Raw genomic sequence first — 19060 nt, forward strand, 5'->3', positions numbered from 1 at the left:
AACCATTAAACCTTACCCTGTGTGCACGACATTTGGTTTCCATACTTCATTTGGCTATCAAAGTGTTGATGACAAGTGTTGATGACAATGAAACAGTCAAGAACAACACATTTATGAAAAATGTCATTGTACATACTTTCTCATAAAAAAAACAGGTTTTCAACGTACAACATACAAAGCACTGTCTATAACTCATTCATTCAAATAGGCAAAATCTAGGCCTGCCATTAAAAGTATTTATATCAAAATGACGTTACTGTATTACAAACAATATAGGCTATCTTGCCTCACCGAAATTAAAGAAGCTGTATTCCAAAGCAATGCTACCCAATGTTTTCCGCAAAAACAATGGCTGTGACAAAGGGTGCAGTGGCATAAGTATGAAACCATCAGAAAAGCAACAGAAATGTCCCCAGTGTATGTACTCACTGATTTGACGGCCATCCAAAGAGCCTTCATTGACCAAAATATCCTCAAGCTCGTAGAATTTGAGCTCCCTAGGTCGCAACTTGTGTACCCTTCTGTCCTGCTCCGTTGTCTGTTATTTCGTGAAGATGCACTTTTAGTGTTTGTAAGGTTTATAAGGCATTTTGATAGGCTTATCTGCAGGTAGGAATCCTCTTTGCTGTTTTGTTAAGCTAGAATCGGAAAAGTTGATAGTGGAGAATAGGAGCAGACGCATATGTCCCAGCAGGCTTTGCATATGAGAAAATAACAACAGTGTGAGATAAATTAGGCAAAATGATGAAATTGCGTAGTTGAAACAATATGTTTTTAGCAGAATGGGCATGTAGGTGAAGGTTGACATGATCACAGACTATAGTGCAAAGTAAATGAAGTGACCATGAGCGAGCTTAGTTTCCTTATCAAACGGTATATATAACAGTCTGTATTTAACATTAGTTGGTGAAGTGGAGGGTTAAATAATGTGTGCAATCTATTGCACTAATGTGTTTTTCTCATGTTCAGTGCTAGTAGTTATATTTATGAGTGAATCATGATTTTAAATGTAATGTTTTAATGCGGAGTTGCAGAACGTACATATGTAGTAATTGTTTGTATGTGGCTAGATAGAGAACAGGGCGAGGTAACATGAATGTAGAAATGTGGCGTTTGCTGATAAGAAGGTTTTGTACGGTAGCCAAGTGAAGAAATATAGTTAGTAGAAATGGCACAGTGGTGAACTGGTGTAACTTTTTAATAAAAGGAATACATTTGCCGTCATGAAATGCATATGGGTGGCCGTGAGTGAGTTTTGGTAAAGAAAATATAAGCGTAAGAAAACATTAGTGTAAAAGAGGAAATGATCTGCCTGAGGGCGAGGCGGGATTCAAGCCTTAAACCGGAGGTTTACCAGTCTGTAACTTCGTTAGTGCAGCACCATGCCATAGCTATGCAATGCGTGAAATATCATTAGCAAACCTGCCGGTGGTTTTAAAGAAGAACACAGGCCAGTAAGCACAGAAGAGACGGTACGTCATAATGCATATGGCTAACAATATTGCAGCCGGTTAATAACTGAACGGTGAACGGCGGGTAGATATGGTGCAAAAGCAATAATTGATAAGTAGTAGACAATTATTAGTGAGGGTCGAAGCAGGTTAAAGAAACGTGTTCCTAGCTGGGCTTGAACCTACGACCCCGTGTTCCCAAGACTGTAACCTTGCCCACTAGGCCACAGGCAGACTAGCTGTTTAAACTGGAAATGTTTCAGAGTAAAAAGGTATGGGTATTTTGCGTGTGTATGTGTATGTATTTGATTGGGTCGTGTAGGTGAAGATTTGGCTGGTGTCAGTGAAATGTCCAATGGGGAGACATGTTGTTAGTGGGATAGGCGGCAGGAAAAATAAGAATGAGAAGAAGAGAAGAAGAAGAAGAAAGAGAAGAAGAAGAAGAAGGAGAAAACGCAAAATCCCCTTAGTTTGGGGCTTTATTGTGTGGACATGTGAAGTTGTTTATGAATTCTGTCTGTTGAAATGGGGTCAGAATGTACAGAATTTAATGTTTTTAAGGGCTGAGTGTCTGTGGCTGTTGTGGTTATTTCTGTGGGGAACCCTGAAAAGTGCCAAACTCTCAGTGCTGTATAGGTATGGGGCATGCCCCGCCAAGGCGTAACTTGGCGGGATGGCATACCTGCCATACCAATTGCTCATGCAAGACTGGTTCAAATGAAGTATGGAAAGTATGGAAGCATGTTTTCTTACCTACATGGTTGTTGAAAAACGTAGTTTAGGTTTGTATCTGTATTTAGTTAAAAACATTTCAATGCATTCTCCCAGTGGTAAATCTGAATGGACGTTTAACATATGACCCTGCTTCACAAGACGTTAACATACTATAATGAACCAAGACCTGAGAGCATTCAATGAGCAGAACACCCTCCGTGGCTACAATATTGTTTCCACCACCTTTTTAACAACAGATCTATGTCAGAAGCACAGAGAACAAACAACCTTAGGAAAAATATTGCTTTATTTATTTCATCCTCAGTTTAAAAAGACAACGGGTTCAGGGGACCACAGCTACCGAAGGGCTACAACAATCTAAGGCTGACCCAAGTTTGAGCCGCAGACTCTTAGCTAATAAACATGCTTTCCACTGCACACCAATTTACACAGTGATTCGCTCATTTATCACATGTGAGGGAAATGTTACACACTCCAGCATTAATGGTGATTCCACTACAAATATGTCAAAAGGCACCCCAAAGCGACACACCCATTCTTCTCTCAGTACTTTAGCAATTGTATGGGCCTCCTGATTAGGCAGGGGAAAAGCCTCAGTCCACTTAGAAAAATAATCCCCCACCACCAAGATACACTTATTCTTCCTAGCGATTTCTGGAAGGGGATCAAAATGTCTAATGCTACCCGCTCAAAGCAAGTTCTCACCACTCACATTACAATACTTTTAACCTCAGCACCCCCATCACCACCATGTATCAAAAGCACAAGCTTTGCTGGCCAAAACTATTGCTTTTAAATACATCATCTTACTAAGATCTGTGTAATTGTTCAATACAATTTTAAAACCATTCAAAAAACTTGCTGTCTATAGATAGCAAACATGCCTATATGGCCCCTGACATGTACAATTTCCACTTAAATCCCTTTTTTAAAGTCTTAAAAATGTGTGTAATATCATAAAACTTTTTGGATTCTAATGAAGTTGCCTGCAACCCATGTTTTCTTTTCTACATGTTAGTTGAAAAACTTAGTTTAAGTTTGTATCTTTATTTAGTTAAAAACATTTCAATGCATTCCCCCAGTGGTAAATCTGAATGGATGTTTACCATATGGCTCTGCTTCACAGGGTGTTAACATACTTTTAACCTCAGGATCCCCATCACCACCATGTGTGAAAAACACAAGTTTTTGTGGGGCTAAAACTATTGCTTTTAAATACACCATTTTACTAAGACCAGTGTAATTATTCAATAAGTTTTAAGAACCATTCAAAAATTTTGCTGTCTATAGATACCAAACATGCCTATGTGGCGTCAAACATGTTCAATTTTCACTTAAAAACCTTTTTTATTTTGTATTTATTATTTTGTTTTATTTATACTTTTTTTTTTAAAGGCATGTAAGGCTTTATAAGTAATATTCTAAAAAACTTATTTACATTATGAATTTGCTTACAAACGAATGTTTTCTGTCCAACATGGGTGCTGAAAAAAACTTAGTTTAGGTTTGTGTTTGTATTTACTTAAAAAACATTTCATTGCATTCTCCGGGGACCTCAGCTGTTCCAATAGGCTACATCTCTTGAAATGTCACACTTTAAGTTTATAGAAGGGCTGCACAGATTGAAATAACTGCGTTCATGTTATATTCAATTGCATTCCCTATCTAATTATACTCCCTCTCTCCTATGTGTGTGTGTGTGTGATGTAACTCTGCACAATACCCCGCCATGTTTCCTTTTTTTTCTGTTTGTGCAACAGATCTGTGCAATCAAAGAGACCATTGGCCTGCACGCTCCTCACATGTTTCTATTTTTTGCGTTCACGACTCAAGTCTGCTAACCTGCACCATCAAAGATTGAGTTGGCCTGCAACATTTCTTTGTTAATGGTTTTACATATGGAAATAAGAATTATATATTTAATATTTATTTAGATAGGGATTGTGCTTTTTTTCTGCAATATAAGCCAAATCAACGCATTTGCTACGCTAAAAACCAACAACCCTAAATAAAAACAATATTAAACAATGACTATAAAAAAAAGAAATATTAAATTACAAAATGAACAATTCCGCAAAGGGACAGGGGCAGGGGTCAAACTCAAGTAACCTCGTCAAAAACCGCAGGGGGCGGGACAAGAGGCGGGGTTTCAATCCATCAAATTTTTTGACATTTACCGCACCCCATTTACATATATGGTCAGAACGTACAGAAATTTCTGTTTTTAAGGGCTGAGAGTCTGCGGTTATTTCGGTAGGGAACCCTGAACAGTGGCAGTCTCGGTGCTGTGTAAGTATAGGACATGCTGCCTCGCCAAGGCGTAACTTGCCGGAATGGCATACCTGCCATACCAATTGATAAGGCAAGAGATCCAAACAAGAAACAAAAAAAATATATAGTTTTTTGACTATATTGCCACATGTTAATTACAAGATATATATTTATACAAGCAAAGACACATATGACAACACATTTATTTAAGTTTAGTTTATTGATAATATGTTTATCAAATAGCTGTCAGGTGGTGATTCTCAACACCCAATCAATGTTATTTGGCTAACAAAGCTAATGGCTAACAGAGAGTGAGCTACACGATCTTGATATAAGAGCGCTATGAGCCAGACAAAGCATGTTTGTATGCCTAATTTATAATGAAACATTTTAATCCATGCTGTTATTTCAACATTTCTTAAATAATATAATTTCAACAAGATAAATTGAAAAATGGTTTCGGCATTCCACTCATGATCTTGATCATGATATTGCAGTACCACTTTGACATCTACATTACATAGTAGTACCACCAATCAAGACATTGAGTGGGAAAATTTTTCCTCCCCACAATTTCGTGTTTCCTTTTTAATATTACGGAACACTGCAGGCACCTGTTTGGCTAAATGGTCTTCAGCCCAAAGTATTTCAAACCGGAGAATCATGGAGGTTCATATGCTTGCTCATGTCCCACCAAAATAGTCGACTGAAAAGTTTCTGAAAACATCTGAGGCGAGAAATTGGCCATGTAATTGTTGAATATTGATTCATATTTGATCTGGAACGCCTGGTTTGACAGTTTGATCCGAGTTTCAAAAGCCTGGTGCAGCTCCACTGTACAAATCATTTCCATATAGAATACTTTATGTAAATGAGATGGGCACACCTACTGCACCCATCCCAGGATGCATTTTGCAAAATTGTGTAGTAGTTGGGACCAGTCTGAAACAGTGAGTGTAAATACTCCCTAACTTGACCTTAAAGTAATAATCTCGAAGATTTTCATTAAAATAAATGTCTGTTAAGTCACTATCTATCGCTGAATTAAGTAACACAATGGTGATTGAGCCTATTATTATATTAATTTATATTATTATTATTATTATTATTATTATTATTATTATTATTATTATTATTATTATTATTTATGATTAAAAAACTGGGTGTCTGTGGCGACATTCCCAGGAAAAAATCACAAGCGGCGCATAGTGACGCGTTTTCCATCACCCATCAGTGGTTTGTCTGTCAGAGAGGGTAGGTGGAGCTATCGCAACAGGCTCGCTCTTCATCTCACTTGTGTGTGAGCGGCGTCCTGTTTTTTCCGGTGTCTGCATGTGTTACAATAACAGAGAAGGGGGGGGGGGGGGGGGGGGTGGTGGTGGTTATGGCACCCTAAAAAGTTTTTGTGTAACATGAGAGGTCATATTATTTGTTGATGTATATTTCGTATTACATTTGATGACAATGCAATGTTACTAAATTACATAGCTATTTGCACAGCTAACACTAGCTACCAGACCATGTCAAGAAAGACAACATTAGTTTAGACAACGTTGCGCTCAGTATCCATCTCTCATATCAGGTAACGTTGCATTAGCTAGCTAGCTAATGTAAATAACACAATCTAATGTCAGCTAACAATTAGAAAAAACGCTAGCTAACGCTACCGACCTCGCAAACCGTCTCTCGAATGCTATGCTACCTTGTTGCAACGTTGCAGTGTAGCTAACTAAAGGCCAGTTCAGATCAATGATTTGCAACGACACTGGATGCAACTTGCAAAACTCCAAGACGTCTGATTGTAAACGTTCTAAAACTGCACTTGGCGATTTGACAAGGTGGGTCTTTTGAGACCCCAGAGCAGGCAACGACTCTGCTACTCTGCAACATTCTAAAACCGCGAATCATTAATCTGAACTGGCATTAAACGTTACCGTTATTTACATTGCCATCAAGCTCATCAATATATTATAATGATCGCAATAAAGCCGGGGTATAGGTGGAGCAGAGCCGGGTCTGATTTATGTGTGTAAAGATGTCAAGCCGGAGAAAACTAAATAAAAGAATACGACAGTATGGATTAGCGTTGTTATTATTTTATTACGCTTCCTCATGTTCTTTCAGCCTTGATGCCCTTTTTTGATGAAATCTCCTTTGTTTTTGTTTTATTCTTCTTGTTCGGATTGCTAATTTAATACCCAGCTCAGCTTTATTCTCGAACAGTTTAGCTAGCAAAACCAGACACACCAGGGGTAACATTTTGCAAGGCAGTTGTTTCAAAAATATCACACAACAGTCATTCACGAAACACACTGGTTATTGTACACGAGATACATAATTGCATGAGCCACAGCGAATCCCACAAATTCTTCTCTGTAGTGTAAAGATGTTCATACCGGGCAAAAGGATAAAGAACGTTTGTGGAAATTGATCATCACTAATTCTACCCCAGGTCTGCTACACCATTTTAACCCAGCTTGGCAGTGTAAAGACAGTTTAAGTTACCCTAATGTTAGACGACGAATGAGTATGTACATAACATTACTTTTATAACAACCATTTTTTATTCAGTGTTATAGTTGGCGTGGCCCAGGTGCCAACTGACTGACGTCACACAGGCGACACTGGTTGAATCCGGTTCTATGGGAAGTGAGGTCCAAAAACACACCTGCAATTACCGCTTCTCGCCATTGGTATCGCCAAAGAGAACGAAACGGATATCTTTGAGATTGTAACTTTAAGTAGAGAGCAGTGATGGACAAGTCAGAGAGGAAATCATGACTTTTGCATGTTCTCCCCGTGTCCTCCGGGTACTCCGGTTTCCTCCCAAAGTCCAAAGACATGCAGGTTAGGTTAATTGGAGAGTCTAAGTTGCCCCTGGGTGTACTCCTGCCGTTGCCCTTGAACAAGGCACTGGCCTCAGAACTGGAGTTGGTCCCCGGGCACTGCACTGTGGCTGCCCACTGCTCCTAAGGATGTGTTAAATGCAGAGGACAAATTTCACTGCATTTACATGTATATGCACGTGACAAATAAAGCCTTCTTCTTCTTCTTCTTTAATTCTAATTATATGGGTGTGGTCTTGATGATTTATTACATTCATCATAAGTAACATGGGGGATGTAGCTGGGGAGCTAAACCAGAATCTGAGTGAGTTTAAATGGTCAGCACAGGGAACAGACGACAAAATATCCAACACGTGTACATTTTATACAAAAGTATTGCCACAATCAGTAAGATTATAAACATGTAAATGCACCTACTCTCCCTTATAACCATAATTGAATCTTTCCTAAAATTTATAACAAATATTTCTTCTGTACAAACATAGGACAGTTGTCCTGGTTTTTGTTATTGAGTGAAACCAAAATTCTGTTCAAGCCAATCTGAGTACAAAAGAAAGAAATATTATCTTTTAGGAATGCATTGTGGCCACACCATCTGTATTAGAATCTGTCCAACTGAAAAAATGATCTGTATTTGGGACAGGGATGCTGCTGAAATCTGCTAAACAGGTGTGTGAGGTTTCTCACTCTTCCCACTAGTCTTATCTTCTGACAGTTTTTTGCATGTGATTAGGAATTTAAAAATCTGTATACAACACATTTCCAAATACACCCCATTATGTTTGAAACTAAAGGCCTGTTTTGCTGTTGGATTCATTGTTGTGTGGCCCCCCCAAGCCGTTGTGGCCCTAAACAACCACATAGGCCCAGGACCGGCCCGTGGCATAAATGCTCTGTCAGGAATATGATGGATCAATAAACATTTTGATTGCATGGTGGATGTGTGCCAGGTGGATCTGCTTTTTGAATCTTTTAAAGGGGAATTGCACTTTCAAACACATATGGGCTTATTTTGTTTACATTGTCCTAATGAATGTGTCAACCTTCATTTTTCGATTAGTTATTTTGTTTTAAATGTCTAACGTTAGAAACAAGGACCTATTTTTTTTTAGCGCAATTCCACATAGTAGTATGGTTTCCGGTGTTTTCTTCTTCTTCAAAGAAAAGCATAGCATTGAAGTCGCGCAATGATATGCTGCCTAGGTCTACTTCCTGAATTTGTAAAGGTAAGCAACAAAACATCGTAAAATATTAACAAAACGAAATAACTAATCGAAAAATGAAGGTCGACACATTCATTAGAAGAAAATTCGAAATAAAATAAGTCCATATGTGTTTTAAAGTGTAATTCCCCTTTAAGTGTTTGATATGTGCCCTAGCCCACAGAGATATATGGGGCGACATAGCTCAGGAGGTAAGAGCGGTTGCCTGGCAGTCGGAGGGTTGCCGGTTCGATCCCCGCAAGACATCTAACTGCTTTGGCGAATGAGAGGCATCAATTGTAAAGCGCTATATAAATGCACTCCATTTACCAGATATGTAGCTTTTAAAAATGCTTTATTCTTTAACAACCCATTACATTATTCAGTATAAAGTCAAGGGCACCAGAAACAGCATTGGGTGTAAAGTCCAGTGACCAATGCTATATTTCACAAGTCTATTTTGGGGGGGCATTGCATAACTTATAATGATCATGTAGTGGTTTCATTTTAATCTTTCATTTAATTAACACTGACATGAGATGAATTAAGATAAAACAATTAACTAAGAACCATAAGTCACTCAAATTAAAACTTTATTTTTCAGATAATATTCAAATAATTTAGGAAATTACTTGTTTTTAAGCTGAATAGAGGCTGGTACTTACCTAACTTGAAACTTAAAACTACAGTAATTACCCATTGATAGGTTTTTCCAAAAACAAAGCATGACCTGTCAGTACTCCATTTTAGGTAAAGCATTGAGACTATCAAATCTATTGCAGTAATTTTATGAATAATTTCTTTTCAACTTTCAGTAACTGACTTCATGAGACTAACTTAAGAGATATTTTGATTTTCAATCACTAAACCACTGCTAACGTTCCCTTTGTCATACAAATAATAATCTGATTGTTTTTAGGACACCTGTGGGAATAGTTGGCCTTTTCTAGCTTTAGTGAAGCCCTTACTCAAGAAGCATAATCTTGATTCTTCTGTTTTGAACAATTTTAGGCCTATTTCCAACCTGCCTTTTCTGAGTAAGATATTGGAAAAGGCAGTCTTTAAACAGTTGGATGCGTTCTTACAGGACAACAAGATTCATGAAAAATTTCAGTCTGGTTTTAGAAGGGGACACAGTACTGAAACAGCACTTTTAAAAGTAATCAATGATCTTAGAGTGAGCGCTGATAATAAAAATGTTTCTATTCTTGTACTTCTTGATCTGAGTGCTGCTTTTGATATGGTCGATCGTGGGATACTTCTAAACCGTCTTGAAAATTGGATTGGTCTCTCAGGCACAGCCCTGAACTGGTTTAATACTTACCTTACTGGCAGAAGATATTTTGTTAGTGTCGGTGACCATGTTTCAGACAACCATGACATTTTGTCTGGTATTACATTACATTACGTTACATTACAGGCATTTAGCAGATGCTCTTATCCAGAGCGACGTACAACAAGTGCATTAGTTCAAGGTGCAGAGGTGCAAAAGAAACACACTAGAGTGAAGTAAAGATCGTAGTGCCAGAAGTGACCACATAGATCAGGACTCCAACCCTGTAGGGTAACCTGTTCAGCAAACAAACAAACAATCCTGCCAAGTACAAACTAGCACTGAAATCACATTTGCCTAATCAGAATCAGACAAAAACAATCCTGCCAAATAAAAACTAACGTGATTGTATTAGCCTAACTAGGTACATTGAGCTAAACTATAGGGTAGGGAGGGGTGGGGAGAGGTGCAGCCTGAAGAGATGAGTCTTTAGTCTGCGTTTGAAGGTAGTCAGATTCTCTGCTGTTCTGACCGCCACGAGGAGGTCATTCCACCAGCGAGGGGCCAGGACAGACAGCAGGCGCGAGCGGGAAGAGGGGGAGGTGCCAAGCGTCCAGAGGTGGCAGAACGGAGAGGTCTGGCTGGTGTGTAGGGTCTGCTGATCCTCTGGATGCATCCTGGTGCTGACCCCTTAGCTGCCTGGTATGCAAGCACCAAGGTCTTAAATTTGATGCGTATTCCACAGGGTTCTATTCTTGGTCCTGTACTGTTTTGTCTGTATATGCCTGCCACTTGGAAAAATTATTTGTGATCATAGAGTGAATTTTCATTGTTATGCTGATGATACTCAGTTATATTTATCTGTAGCGCCAGATGATATTGATGCCCTAAATCCCTTGATAAATTGCCTATCCAGCATTACACAGTGGATGAGTAAAAATTTACTCAAACTAAATGACGATGAAACAGAAATTCTTATAATTGGAACAAATGCACAGAGAGATATTAAGCAAATTTGGAGGTCTGGCTCTACAGAATAAGCCTGAAGTCAAAAGCCTGGGTGTTATTCATGAGTCTGAGTTGGATTTTTTAAAATCACATATCAACAATGTTACAAAGATTGTCTTTTTTCATTTATTCATGTTCCAAACCGTTCCCTTAGATCGTCTAGTGCTGACTTGCTCAATGCCCCAAGAATGAATTACAAAAAGTATGGTGAAGCAGCTTTCTGTTCTTATGCACTAAACACTTTTTCACCAATGATTTTCAATGACTTTTCCATGACTTCTCCACAACCTTCAACTGAATTTCCATGACCAAAACAAATGACTTTATCTCAGCGGGACGATTTAAAATTATTTATTGTAACACTAAGTAAAATTAGGTCTGCATCTGAAACATATGGTGCCTCTCTAAAACAAATAAACACCAGACAGACACACTTAGATACATTCTCTCATATTTGAATTCGAATAGTTTAACATTTTTGTCAACGTCTCAAACAGGGCTCGAAATTGCGACCTAGTGTATTTCTGTGAATTATTCTTCCGTGGGCGTTTGGGCATATTATTTTACCGTTGTCAAGCAAAACTCTGGTTGGTACTTCGATTTGGACCGTTGTTATGCAAAAACTCTGGTTGGTAGTTCTATTCACACCGTTTTTAAGCAAAAACCTGGTCGTTAATTTTATGAAAACAATGAGTCTATCAAGATAAAATAGTACCTTCTTGTTTTATACCATACAATTGGCACCAATTTTGGTCATTTCTGTCTTTACATTATTTAATAAAACTGCATGAAACCATAAGTCAATCAAATTCATCTCCCTAGCACTGTCTGGCTTTTTAAATGGTGTGGTCACACAGTATAGACATAACCTCTTTCTAAGACACTTTGAAACTGGCTTTGAATGCCAGCTAACTTTATGATAGGTTCACCGTCACTTGTCACTGAGCCAATATTTAAATTCTTGGTTTTAGGTCAGAATAGTCTCATGGCATGCTTGTTATCCCGGCTAGCAAGCTAGCTATTGAATTGTATTCAAAACAGCGGTTTATATAAACGCAGTCCTTCACAAACATACGGATGAAAATGCGCCTCGTAGCCATGAGTTAAATGCGGATTTACTGATGGGCTACCTGAATAAGGATATGTGTACTTCAGGCTACACTGAATTTCATTGTCAGGACATTCTCAGCTTGGTTTAGGCATCACTACCGGGCCTTTGAACTGCGACCATGTCCAGCTGGCAAAATGTCCCTGATAACACATGACGAACTGGCAGAGAAGTACCCATTACATGACTACTTCATTGGACTCCTTCGACTGGTTACGTTTAAAAGATATCCTTATATTAAAAGCACGTGTTGAATATGTGAGTAGACAGCTGTAATTGATAGCTTACTAAATGTGCACTTTATTCTCACTAGGATGAGCACCTAATACTAACTTAACACCTGTCACCTATGTCCACTTGGCTGTATAGTGACGTGTTTCTGTGCATGCACTAACTCCTTGTCACTGGTTGAATCTGACAGTCTATTAGGTACATCTGTACAATTTTTAAGACAATGAAGCTTTTAATATAAATGTTTTGTTGGCATTCAGTCTGAGATGTGTATATGTAAACTACTGAGGTCATAGTTAGCATTAGAATTGGTTATGATCAAAGCCAGGTGTTGACTTTCCAATTTTAATGCTTTTAATTTATACATATTTAATGGCTTTATACTTGTATTTTTGTCTTTTCTAGACTGAAGCATTTGAATGATGGCTACACCAGTAAAACTGCGGATTATCCTTGGTGCCAACAATGCTGAAAAACTGACCATAGAATCAGGCATGCCAAAGTCTGTGGAGGATCTTTCAAACGAGATCAAACGTCAGTTTGATATAGAGGGGGACATTAGACTCCAGTACATGGACAGTGACTTTGATAATGAGTTTGTTAACCTTAACCAAATTAGCGATATTCAAGACAAGAGCACAGTGAAAATCATCTGCTTGTCAGATGCTCCAGACCTCAACCAAAGCAACATGAACCAGAGTGGGGAAGAAACATCTTTGTCATCTTCTGACACAATGTTACTCTCCTCCCCTGATTCAGAAACTGCTCGATCACAGTGGCCCACAGAATTCCAAATACCAAAGTTTCCATATGATGTGGAGGTGCAACTTCAAAGTGCAAACCAGGCCTTCATATCAAGTGGAGTTATTCTGAACCCCAGTCACAAACTTAAATCGGACATCTTGGAAAGTCTGGCTGAGCAAATCATTAAGTTCAAGGCATATCCTTCAAACTTGGAAATAGAATATGTTGCTGAAGCTTTAATCAAAGCACATCCATGTTTGAGAGAACAAGGGTCTTTCAGTGGTTTCTACGGATGGAAAATAAGCCTCAAGTACAAGATGGCAAACTATAGGACAAAGCTTAGAAACTTGGGGTGCCCAGAATTGAGCATTGATTCCCTCAAGCACAAACCTGCAGAGAGATGTAAGCCTGAAAGGCAGAGGTAAATTTTTGTCCTCCCTATCCTGCTGGAGAGACCCAGGACAGTCTCAAAGGTGAAAGATTGGCATTGTTATCTGAGGTCAAGAAGAGACATAATGATAAAGTTGTCAAAGAGAAGACCTTTGCATACAGGATGCAGGAGGTCGTCAGAGACAAGCCCATGATTGCCGAGTTCAAGATCAGATGGCCAGGACTGTTCATTGTGGCAGAGGTATGAAATGCTTAAATTGGCTATAATCAATATTTTTTATCATTTGATAAATAACAATGCGAAAGAGTTGTAATGGCTCCCAGAATTCCAGTAGCATATGGGAATGTTTATCATTTTGTGTAAAATGTAAACATGGCACAGGAAACACTTTTGAGATGCTTAGAGCACAGTCTGCTTTTTATATAATCTTGTGAGGGCATCTCTGTTTAAGTCTCTTAGTACTTCAGGCAGTTACAGGGTTGTATTGAATTTAGAAATATGGCAGATCGTAGAAAAACCTTTATGAGGTCTTACTATAAGGTTGAATGTTTTAGTAGGTACCAATAATATGTTGTGTTTGTGGACGTTATGTTTTCAGGTGGAAGCAGAATTTGTGAGGATTACTACTGCTCCCCTTGTCTCAAAGTTCCTTGCACAACTTGACCAACACACTGCCCAGCTCATCAAAGTGTTGACGAAGAAAGGAGGCTCTGCAGAGAGGAAAATTACAACAATTTTGGCCCAAATTGCACAGGTATGTTTTGCTATTGGTAGAAAACATTATGGAATTATAAGTTAATGTTGACTAGTCTGTTTTGACAGGTATAGGGACTAGTAAACAGTCAGAAACCAATCATATCTGCAAATGCGCCCTAATTAGTGTAAAATTGTGGTTTGATTGTTGCTCACAAAGCCTGAACAGCAACTCCTGTGCTTCTTTCAAACAAATTGTTATTTTGTATTTGCAGTCACCTCACAATTTAACCCAATAAGACCGGATGCTACATTTGCGTATATCTGTTTAAGACCGGGTGCGACGTTTGCATGCTTCTCTCTTTAGAGCTGGATGCGACGTGAGTGCGTTTTAGATGCTGTCATTGTTTTCAAGACCGATGACCGATGAAATGCATTGTGATTCGCAAATACACGTTGGGAAGGCGATTATACATCAATGCAGCGAGAGCGCAGAGTATTTTTTTAAAAGCTTACTCCCTCTGGTGGTGAAGAATGGAGTCATCCAAGTACTGACACTACAGACAGAAAATGCAGTGTGCCCGAAGTTAACAGTGAACACAACAGTGAGCCCGTTTCTGTTACAAGAGTGTGAACAAACTGTGATATAGTTATTGCACTATGACTGCCAGTTTGTTTGTTTTGTTGAAAATATGGCTGGAAACAACAAGCACATTTGTCAACATTTTCAGTGTTATTAATTTTCTTTAAAAATGTTAATGAACATTAGGGCAATTAAAGCCAAAGGTTTACGCTCTCAAATGGTTTTTATTTTATGTTTCTATCTGCTACAGTTGACAATTCTGTCAAGTTTTTCAGAAAACCCTCAGGTTTTAGGAGGTTGTTTACAACAATGCCTTAGGTTTTAGAATGTTTTTTAGAGGGTGCCTTAGGTCTAAATGGGTTAAACACAGATCAGTGACCGTAGCTGTGTTTAGTGATCAGATATATTGACATTTGGAATGAGCAACATAAAGTTTGCTTCTCAACATACAGCATGATGACATTTCCCTGATCCACACTAAAACCTGAGGCCTCTGTTTTCAGGTTTATTCATTAGTGAGTGTTGTGAAAAATTAGGGTTGAAAAGTTCAGTTTTTGGATGTGAAAGAGATGTTAAAACAAAGAAGGAATATGTTTTACTGGTTTTTCTTTTCGTTCCCTGCTTAATGTGGACATCTATAAAGTGTTGTTTGGCAAGGTAACCATTAATCAGAATCAGAATCGTATTTTATTGCCAAGTACATTTGCACATACGAGGAATTTGTTTTGGTCAACACACCGAGGCAGCCATCTGCGGAGCCAACTTATTAGATGAGAAATGAGAGAACAGGAGGAAGGAGGAGGAAAAAAACAGTCCTTTCAATGAAACGAGAGGGCACTCGTTTCATTGAAACGAAGAAAAACCTCGGCACATAGCAACATCATAAAAACATTACAAACATTACAACAAAACTCGAAGACTTGCACATGTGGTAGGGGGTAGGGTGTCGGGGAGGGGAAGTGTCGCAGCACAGACACTGGGGGGAGCGCGCAGCCGCTCAGGCGCATCGCATCAACCCTCAGCAGATTGCACTGTAACGGGGGAGGGAGGGGGGGTGGGAGCCAAGAAGGCGTTGAGTAGGAGGTGGTTATGGTGGTGTTATGTATCTTCGTGTGCGTGTGTGTGTAAGTCCATGGACTTCATCTCCACCACAGTCTCAACATTGTCTCTGCCGTCTGATACTGATGACGAGGACACGGCCGTTGCCGCGGAGACGACCTCGAAGAGTCCTGATCCAGAGACAAAGTTCCATAGGAGCAGGGAGGTGGGGGTAGGGCCGAGCATCTGTCTGCATAACAATGTCCATGTCCATGTGATGATTAATTGGTCATTGTGTACATGTCTGTCTCTACAGTTGAGATGTCATCCATTTCACATGCTTATAGATATGTGAGGTGTAGTATGTGTGTATTTTTTTCTCTCTCTCTTCAGAATGAAACTGTTGAAAAGAGAAGGGAGTGCATCCTCAGGGCACTTTGTATCTACTTGAATGAAGACCCGAACATCCTCTTCAAAGAATACCTGGTTGGTAATTTTAATAGTTTAGTTTCTACCTGTATTAAACCAAATCTTGAATAACTAATCTTGTTACTTTGTTATAATTTGCGTGGAATCAGTTTGTTTAAACTTTTTTGGAAATCTAATATATACACTCACCATGCATTTTATTAGGAACACCTGTGCAATATAATGCAATCCAATACATCAACTCTGCCATACATTCTACTTTTACGAAGCTTATACATTTTCAGTTTTTACTGACATTGTCAGAAAGGTGATAATTCTACTTTATGTTTATTACTGAGTTCGTAGTGGGTGGTGGTGGTGTACTGGAGTTAGGGTGGGAAATTAGCACCAGCCACCAGCCAAATTCTGGTAAAATATGAAAGTGGTCGATTTCAGACACAAAATAATGATTCACTATTGAGTGGCTGGTGAATTTGAACATTTATCTGTCAGTGGCTGGTAGATGTTCACATTTTAAAAAGTTAATTTCCCACCCTGACTGGAGTGCATTATATTGAAAAGTGTTCCTAATATTGTGTTTAACCCATTAACATACATGAGGGGGGCAAAACACTTGTTGGCAGAGCTGTTGTATTGGATTGTATTAGATTGCACATGCGTTCCTAATAAAGTGCTTGGTGAGTGTATATTAAATAATATAAAATTATATCTCAGGTTTGATAGAATCACCCAGCACTACTTCATCTTGTTATTTTTATACACATAGCACTGTTTGAAGTATCCTGCTATTTTTATTAAACTATTATGTAAGGGAAACCTGAAATGCAAAAGTTACTCTTTAGAATTCTGAAAAATCTGTGTGATTTCATAGTTTGGTTTTGTCCTTTCTTTCTCTCCTATGTAAAGGATTCCGATGCTACAGCTGTTGCAAGGGAGCTTGAACAAGTTATCCTTGGCATCTACAGCATCAATGTTGAGGGAGGTGATACCACCACTCCTCCAGCCGATGTTGGAATAGTGATCGAGGGTGTTGAAGTTCTGCATGACTTGGGAGACATCGCCTCTGCATGTGCACTCTTAATGGGTGTAATATATGCACTGAACCTCAGTTATCCTCAGGAACTGAAAGCCTTCTTTGAAGTACTTCAGAAGCTCTTCCTGCAATTGGATGCTTGCAGACTATCAACCAAGGTACAGATGCTCAAGAACAAACTGTATGAATGAGCCAACCATTTGATTTGGATGCTGAATGTTCTGTGGAATAGGCAAAATTATATTTTGGGCCAAAACTGAATAAAATGATTGCCAATTATTTGCTGTTTGAAAATAGCAGAGCAGGGAAAAACTACACGTCAGAAAAATAACCAATGATTTGGCAAACTTTTGGCAAACTACTACCATAAGTGAAAAGTGGTAGTCTAGTGGTACTACTAAGTGAAAGGATGTGGAATTGAGAGACCATGCAGCACCAAAATTGTTAACTGAATGTATATTTTGCGGACTTTTTAACACCAAGCTGCACCAAAAACAACTGCAAGGAAGTTGGATTGTCAGACCGTCTTGCATATACTGGCAACTTAAAAAACAAACACTACTTTAACAGAATGCTGCAACACGAGTTGACATGTTTGTTAAAATGTTTGCATCTCAGGTTTTTTCCCCCCACAATGCTAAAATAAATGTTGACAAGTGTGTTGTTAGATGGTTAGACCATTATGCTGTTACAAAAAAATTTTGAAAACTGCAAGCCTGTTGTATTGTTAGACCATAATATTGACAAATAAAGGGATGTTTTGTTGGATTTTTATGCTGCATCAAGGCAGTTTACAACTGTTAGTGTTGGACCATGCTGCACCATAATGTTGCCAACTGAAAGTATGGTTTAGTATATGTAGGGCTGCAACTAACGATTGTTTTAAAAAAAATATTATTATTATTATTATTATCTGTCGATTATTTTTTCTATTAGTCGATTAGGTGTTTGGGCTTTGGGAAACTGATTGACATTTTTGACCATTTTCTGACATTTTATACACCAAGGTGCAACCTAAAGTGTTTTATTTTGTCCCGACCAACAGTCCAAAGATATTCAGTTTACTGTCATAGAGGACTAAATAAACCAGAAAATATTCACATTTAAGAAACTGGAACCAGAGAATTTTAGCATTTTTTCTTTTTGACTCAAAACGATCGATTCATCAAAATAGTTGGCAATTAATTTTCTGTCATTGATTAATCGACTGATAGTGCAGCTCTAATTATATGTGTTACACTTATGGTGCCAAAAATGTTACTCTATTGTTTTTTTGGACCAAGTGCACCAAAATGTTAACTGAATAAGTGCTGTGTTGGTAACAAAAATGTGTTGGGTGTACCAAATTCATTTGTGCGGAACCTGTTGACAAACTAGAATTATGTCAAACTAATAAGTAAAAAATAAATTGGATGAAAACCTAATGTTTTAATTAATTGAACTTACATGTATTATTTTACTACTACAATTAAGATCTATGTTGAAAGGACAAATGTAAAATATGTAGCCTGTAAATATATTTTTTAGAAGTTATTTTTTTAGTTGGCACAATTCACAATCATTGTGTTACTGTAATACAAGTTCATTAACTTAGATGACCTTAACATTTTTGCTTTTAACTAACCAAACAAAATTATGTGGAACCTGTTGACAAAATAAATTTAATTAAAGTCAATGTTTCAATTTTTTGAGTGCTGGAGCGATCTCGAGGAAATAGGGGTGGTCTTTGAACTCAGGGCAAGGTAGCAGCGGGAGACCCATGGAAAGAGTATAAGAGAAAAAGAAACAGAAAATAAGATTAGGCACTATAAAGATCCTTAAGGCCAGCTTGACACTTGAGGCTAAGCTAACTAGTTAATGTGTTAATGGTTATTTTATCTTTACATGTTTTACCATTTTCTCTCGGTTGGCTCAAAGCCATCCACCTTGCTGTGTTAGTTTTAATATACATCAGGCACAGAACATATCTTGCATGTGATCTAACTGGTCATAACATGGTATGCTGATCTCGATAAACGCACACC

The 19060-nt window shown here is 38.4% G+C and overlaps 1 protein-coding gene across 3 annotated transcripts; it reads left to right on the top strand.

Annotated features, from left to right (window-relative positions):
• The first annotated feature begins 11925 nt into the window (after positions 1–11925).
• LOC135263701 (uncharacterized) lies at positions 11926–18368 on the top strand. Of its 3 annotated transcripts, none has more exons than XR_010332513.1 (5): positions 11926–13500; positions 13859–14014; positions 14229–14333; positions 15968–16060; positions 16910–18368. XR_010332513.1 is itself a non-coding variant. In XM_064352018.1 (5 exons), exons 1-5 carry the CDS (start codon positions 12545–12547, stop codon positions 17225–17227), a joined length of 816 nt encoding a protein of 271 aa, XP_064208088.1. In that variant the 5' UTR covers positions 11926–12544; the 3' UTR covers positions 17228–18368. The 3 variants fall into 3 exon arrangements, 2 of the variants coding, with proteins under 2 accessions (XP_064208088.1, XP_064208089.1); XM_064352018.1 differs by lacking the exon at positions 14229–14333 and having other exon boundaries at positions 11926–12724; positions 13432–13500; XM_064352019.1 differs by lacking the exon at positions 14229–14333.
• The last annotated feature ends 692 nt before the right edge of the window (positions 18369–19060 follow it).

This window comes from Anguilla rostrata, chromosome 9 (assembly GCF_018555375.3).
Source record: "Anguilla rostrata isolate EN2019 chromosome 9, ASM1855537v3, whole genome shotgun sequence".
Classification (NCBI taxonomy): domain Eukaryota; kingdom Metazoa; phylum Chordata; class Actinopteri; order Anguilliformes; family Anguillidae; genus Anguilla; species Anguilla rostrata.